Source organism: Gymnoscopelus braueri (assembly GCF_963280865.1).
Source record: "Gymnoscopelus braueri genome assembly, chromosome: 24".
NCBI lineage: Eukaryota > Metazoa > Chordata > Actinopteri > Myctophiformes > Myctophidae > Gymnoscopelus > Gymnoscopelus braueri.
The window spans coordinates 10,335,496-10,341,619 of NC_137626.1; the positions used below are offsets into that span (position 1 = coordinate 10,335,496).

A 6,124-nucleotide genomic window follows, 5' to 3' on the forward strand; every position below is an offset into this window, starting at 1 on the left:
TCTGTGCCGGCATGTTGCGAAGCCTCCCTCTTACTCTTACATACAGTAGCTCTGGTCCATATAGGTCCAGTTCTAACGTGGTTCTACAGAGCTACCAGAAGTCTCTGGACACTCACATCTCCACTCACAGGCTTAAAGGGATAGTTTACCCCAAAAAGACTTTTTTTCTATAGATTAGTCACCCCATGGAGACTTGAAGTCATGGATATTTTTTGTTGGTTTGTCGCATTCCTAAGCCAATGATTTGATGACCAGCGGACCGGTAGGCAGCGGTTCCGGTAGGAGATACAAAGGAGACTCTTTGTGTCTCCTACCGGAACCACTGCCGGTCATCAAATTATTGGCTTAGGAATGCGACAAAAACAAAAAAAATCCATGAAGTCTCTATGGGGTGACTAATCAATAGAAAAAAAGTTATTTTGGGGGCGACCTATCCCTTTAAAGGGCAAGACCACTTTGGTAGAGGTTTGGGTTGTGTAAGTTACCTTGCCATGATGTACCTCCAAAGGTGGACAAGAAATTTGAAATAATTGCTCCATTGATTAGAAATGGATAATTCTAAATATAGCAGGAAGTTCACATTTTTATTAAAAAAACAAAACTACTGGGTTTTGTGATGTTCTATATTGTCTGAATCAGCTTTGTTTGTGTTTGTTTACGTGCTAAAAGAGTGACTTTGAGAGCTGTTTTACCGTATGTAAGCAGCGGCGTAACAAGGCAACAGTGGGCCCCGATGGGGGGTGGTCACCGTGGGCCCCCAAATGACTCTGGGACCCAACGCAACAGCGTTGTCTGTATCCCGCTAGTTACGCATCTGCATGTAAGTCAATGAGGAGCATATTTGGAATTATCAATTTCTAATCAATGGAGCAATTATTTTTTATTTCTTGTCCACTTTTGGAGTTACATCATGGCAAGGTAACTACACAACCCAAACCTCTACCAAAGTGGTCTTGCCCTTTAACACAGTTTTTCTTCCCACTGTTTGTTTCAAGAACAAAGTCTCCTGTTTCCACACACACACTAATGTGCCCGCCCACCTGAGGAAACGCACACACACGCACGAGCGCATCAGTTGACACAGTGCACGCGTGCACTGTGTCAACTGATCGGCACCCTCAGGGTCCTAGTGGCCTTCGTGTACAGCACACAAACACATAGGCAGGCAGACGCACAGATAAAAATATATTTTATGCATCTTCCCTTTACCCGGGTCAAGTGACGTCCTGCGCCTCTTTTGGTCAAAATACTGTGTATCCTGGCTAATACAGGACTGTTGGTCTCACATGAAGTCAGCAAACTACTAGTCCGGGCCGCCATTAACGTTTGTGTGTGTAGGTTGTGTTGTGTTGTGTTGTGTTGTGTTGTTGTTGATTAGTTATAGATCATCAGCATGAAGGCTCGTCTCCTCAGAGCTTCATGGTTCGTCTGTCTGTTGACAGCAGCTGGACTCATCCTGACATCAGGTAGGAAAAGACACTTTAAAACATTTATATCATGGACACACCCGACTCATGTTGTGTGTTTTCTGGTTTGGAGTATCAACATCCTGTTTGACGGTCATTGTCATTTACACCATTTATTATACCTAATTTGTTGTAAATATGACAATATGTACTAAAATGAACAGATTCTGACTTTCAATCCGCTACAAATATTGTACTTTTCACTGAAAAGGTACAAATCTTAAGTACAAATTTGACTGAGCAATCACTTGTTTTGGTTTATTTTATTTTATGTTATTTTTTAGACTGGTGGTGTACAGTAGATACTTTTTTTTACTGCTAAACATTTTATTATAATTACTGGCTGCTCTAACTGTTTAATTTGTTAATTCGTTTTCTCCACAGCCCAGCAAGAAGTGAAACACATACAACTGGGAGAAACGCTTAAATTGGATCCAGAGCCAACCTCTGTTACTGAACCCATCACTGGCATCCTGTGGAAACTTGGGCCCAACAAGGTAGCAGAATGGGATCAGGGCTTTGGTCCTGATGTGGATTACTATGGGACATATAGAATTAGAAACCGCACTGACTTGAATAAAGAAACTGGAAAGTTGGTCATCAACAGTATGAACATAGAAGACAGTGGAGAATATTCTGTGGAGGTAAACGGTCGACTGCAGAGCAAGACTTGGAAGGTTGAAGTGATGAGTAAGTATGAATTGTGTCCTGTGAAGGATACATGTTACGGTTCATGTGTTCATGTGTACTTCTAATATTCTACATTTTTAAATGTCATCTGTCAAGTTTTCCGAAGAGAAAATGTAAATTTGAATGGTTAATGCAGCAGTAAGAAATGCTCAATGCAACATTCAACATTGCAAATACAAAGTTGGAGGCCTAATAATAATAATAATAAAAGCCGAAATTGTGTGGTTGTCTGTGTAAAAGGCGATAGCCAGCGTTAGACCTGCCAGAAATGCAGTTTGATACTACTACGTTATTGCACCTCCCCGAGTGTGTTTAAAATGATGACATTTCCCCCATTATTCAACCAAATAACACTCATAAACATGTTCTGCCAAAGAGGCAGAACATGTATATTATGAAAACAATATGCAAATTAATCAATACACTTTTATGTGTGGCTAACCACATATATGCCTAAATCATGATTCAATATAATTCATACAGTATATAGACATACAGGCAGAAATAAGCTATTTAATTGAAAGCAAATGAAACCCATTAATGTAATGATGTTTTCCTCCTAAGATTCTTCAATTGTGGGAAAGATACGCAGTTTAGTCAGTTCGCTGTTTGGTAAGTTTCTCTACTGATTTCAAGTTACACATAACATACAACATGCTTACAAAGTTGCTGCTCAGCAGCTACATACAGTGTCAAATAATTTGGCGCTTATCACTTTTGTTATGTTCAGAATTGTTCCGATACTACTGTTGCAAATGCCTCAGATGCAGCCTAAAATTCTGCATCAAGAGTCTAAGCACCGAAACCAGGAGGTGCATGTGAATCTTTTGGTATCCCACAATTTGATTCTTGGGGTCATGATTCGATTCCCAATCAATTTGATCCATTTTAATTCACAACTCTAGCCATTACACAAACATTGTTCTGAAAATGTATATCATTCCGTGTTCAATTAGGGTTAAAGTGGTTAAACTGACGTGGATGCTACATTAACAAATGTTTTAATCAACTGATACACAAGTTCAGGTATCGGTATTGGTATCAGGAAGGAAAGAATTCTATCGGTACATTTCTAATCATGTTATGTTATCGCTGTGTTTGAATTTAATCTCAGAGCCTTTAAGGAAGGTGGTGCCTGACTTTGTGAGCGGCTGGCTTTTTTCCTGAAGGTGAGTGAGCTTGAGAACTTCATTTGAGCAGTTTGTGATGTGACTTGGTCTGGACCTTTCGACCTCCAACTCATTTATAATAATAACACATTATAATGATCAAATATTTCAAATGAATTATCGAATATTTGAAATTATGAAATGAATAATAGTATCCATGAGGGATGAGCAATGAGCATAACAGCCATAACACAAGATGTCTGTGTGTTCATAATAAACCTCCAATCATCAATCACCTGCTGACGCATTAACACACAGGCTCACAGGGCTGCACAACCCGACACACACACACACACACACACACACACACACACACACACACACACACACACACACACACACACACACACCTTTGTTTACGAAGCCTAAACGGCAAAAGAAATGTAATTTTCATCCTTAATATTCCAATGTTCTCTGACAGAAGCACATCTCTCTCTCTCTCTCTCTCTCTCTCTCTCTCTCTCTCTCTCTCTCTCTCTCTCTCTCTCTCTCTCTCTCTCTCTCTCTCTCTCTCTCTCTCTCTCTCTCTCTCTATTCTAGACGATCACCCGTGACAAGAATGTTGAATTGATCGTCAAATAATAAAATCAACAGGAAGTCTAATGTTTTATTAAAAAACAAACAGTACTGGCTTTGGTGATGTATATTGTCTGAATCAACTTGTTTGCGTTAATTTTTGTCCTAAAAGAGTGACTTTGAGAGCTGTCAATGAGGAGCATATTTTGAATTATTAATTTCTAATCACTGGAGCATGTATGGACTCAGGGGGGTCCCTGCTAGGGGCTTGACTGTATTACTATGTATAAGGGAGACAGTGAGTTTGATCCTGGCTTTTTATTTATCAAATAGGACTGGAATTATATTTTTAAGGACTTTCTCGAAATCATCCATATAGAGGACTGAAGATTCCGTATATTACCTGATATTACCTGAAATACCGTATATTACCAGAAACAGTCATTTAATACATTGTATTCACATTATGCTATCTTATTCTCTCTTCTCGATTAGTGCGTTTGAGCACCGTACATCCGTTTCTGCTCCGGTTTTTATCCTTTGCAAGCCATTCAGTGAAATTACTTTGTAAAACTGCTTCTGTTGTTTTGAGTGTGTTTGCATGTACATCAATATGAAATACACATAATTCACATGCCATCCACCTAGGCTTGTAGCCTGACAGCACGTTGCGGGTTTGAGTCCTGATCCCGACGGCCTTTGCTGCGTGACACTCCCAATCTCTCTCTCCCCATTTCCTGTCAGCCTACTGGGGCATACAAAGCCCACAAATATATCTTAAAAAAATAATTCACATCCCAATACCTGATTAGGAGAGAGATATACAGATGAAATGCTAAATTGTTTATTGTCTACATTTGATCCTGGGTCTGTATTTACTGTATTGTGTGTTTAGTTTATTCTTATGTACAGGGACTGGAATGTGAATGTATGCATGTATACACTCTTATATAACTTTGTTATTGCCACATTATGTATACATTAAAATTGTGAATATCTTACATGTGCGTGTCATTGCTATTAAGTGTGGCTCATACATTTATACATTTTATAACTTTTCCCCCCAATTTCTCACCATGTTTTCTGTCTAACCTCTATGCATTAAGTGTTCAATCAGCCTGCACTTAGGTTCTCTTAAGTAGAATTTAGAATATTTAGTATTTATGTTAGAACAAGTTCCCAGAGATATTGTAGTCATCTCTTGAGCCACAGGTGCCTCTATAAAGCTACATTATGGGCCATGAGTTACTTACACAATTACATAAGGAATTTACCAACAATTCAAATACATTTCCCAACCACCAATTAATTCACAAACTTATCAGACTACTCTTAAACATAGACAAAACACCTCTCCTCTCTACAGTACTTGGCACCTCCCAATCCAACAGGATTGCCAGCACTGCAGAGGAGAGACAGGTGACAATCACTCATTCAACATTTTCAAATAATAAATAGAAAAGCTTAAAACCATTGAATTGTCCTTGTGATCTTTATCAATGCACACATGTCCATGATGATTGTCAGGGGCATCACAGGGGGACCGAGTTACTAGGGCCCCAGGTGAGGGGGGCCTAAAAAGAAACAAAAGGAAAAAAATCATAGGGGGGCCCACAGTGAATCTTTGTCCCCAGGGCCCAGAATTCGGTGCTATGACCCTGATGATTGTAAGAAAACATGCAATACAGTAACAGAACTAAGACACAACATGCAATACAGTAACAGAACTAAGACACTTCAAAGTTACTGTTCTTGTCTATAGGGCACGGGTTGCCCGTGACAAGGCCTATCCTATGAGGACAAGATGCAGGAATGGATGTAAACTATGTGGCCAGACAAAAAGTGAGTATAATGTTATCGGCCTGCACACTGTCTATCCAACCCTAACAATATAATTTACAAGACCCAAAACGTTTAATCCATATAAAGACACTTTGGCTATGTTCACACTGGCACCCATAGCTTTTTGGCCTATCCAGATTGGAATCAGGTTTGTTTTATCAAGTCTGAAAAACAAAAAAATACAGATTTTTGCTAATCAAATTTGAATCACATGCCTTGGCACATACTGCATAAAACCAATCTCACTGTAATCTGGATAGGAAATCAGCTGGCTTTTGGCTGCCAGTCTGAAGAAGTCCTTACTTCACCCAGCTCCTTTGTGGTATGAGAGAAAGGTTAGGCTCAAACCATACAAAACCAACAAACATTTGGGATTATTTCTATATCGTTTAGTGTATAAGTAATGGAATATGTCATACTGACGCCCAATTTCAAACAGTT

General features: G+C 39.3%; 1 protein-coding gene across 1 annotated transcript; it reads left to right on the top strand.

Moving 5' to 3' along the window:
• Nucleotides 1–1,348: 1,348 nt before the first annotated feature.
• Nucleotides 1,349–4,830, top strand: LOC308080789 (uncharacterized protein). Its single transcript, XM_080422787.1, has 5 exons — nt 1,349–1,466; nt 1,851–2,156; nt 2,721–2,768; nt 3,271–3,325; nt 3,866–4,830. Exons 1-4 carry the CDS (start codon nt 1,394–1,396, stop codon nt 3,321–3,323), a joined length of 480 nt encoding a protein of 159 aa, XP_080278913.1. The 5' UTR covers nt 1,349–1,393; the 3' UTR covers nt 3,324–3,325; nt 3,866–4,830.
• Nucleotides 4,831–6,124: the final 1,294 nt, after the last annotated feature.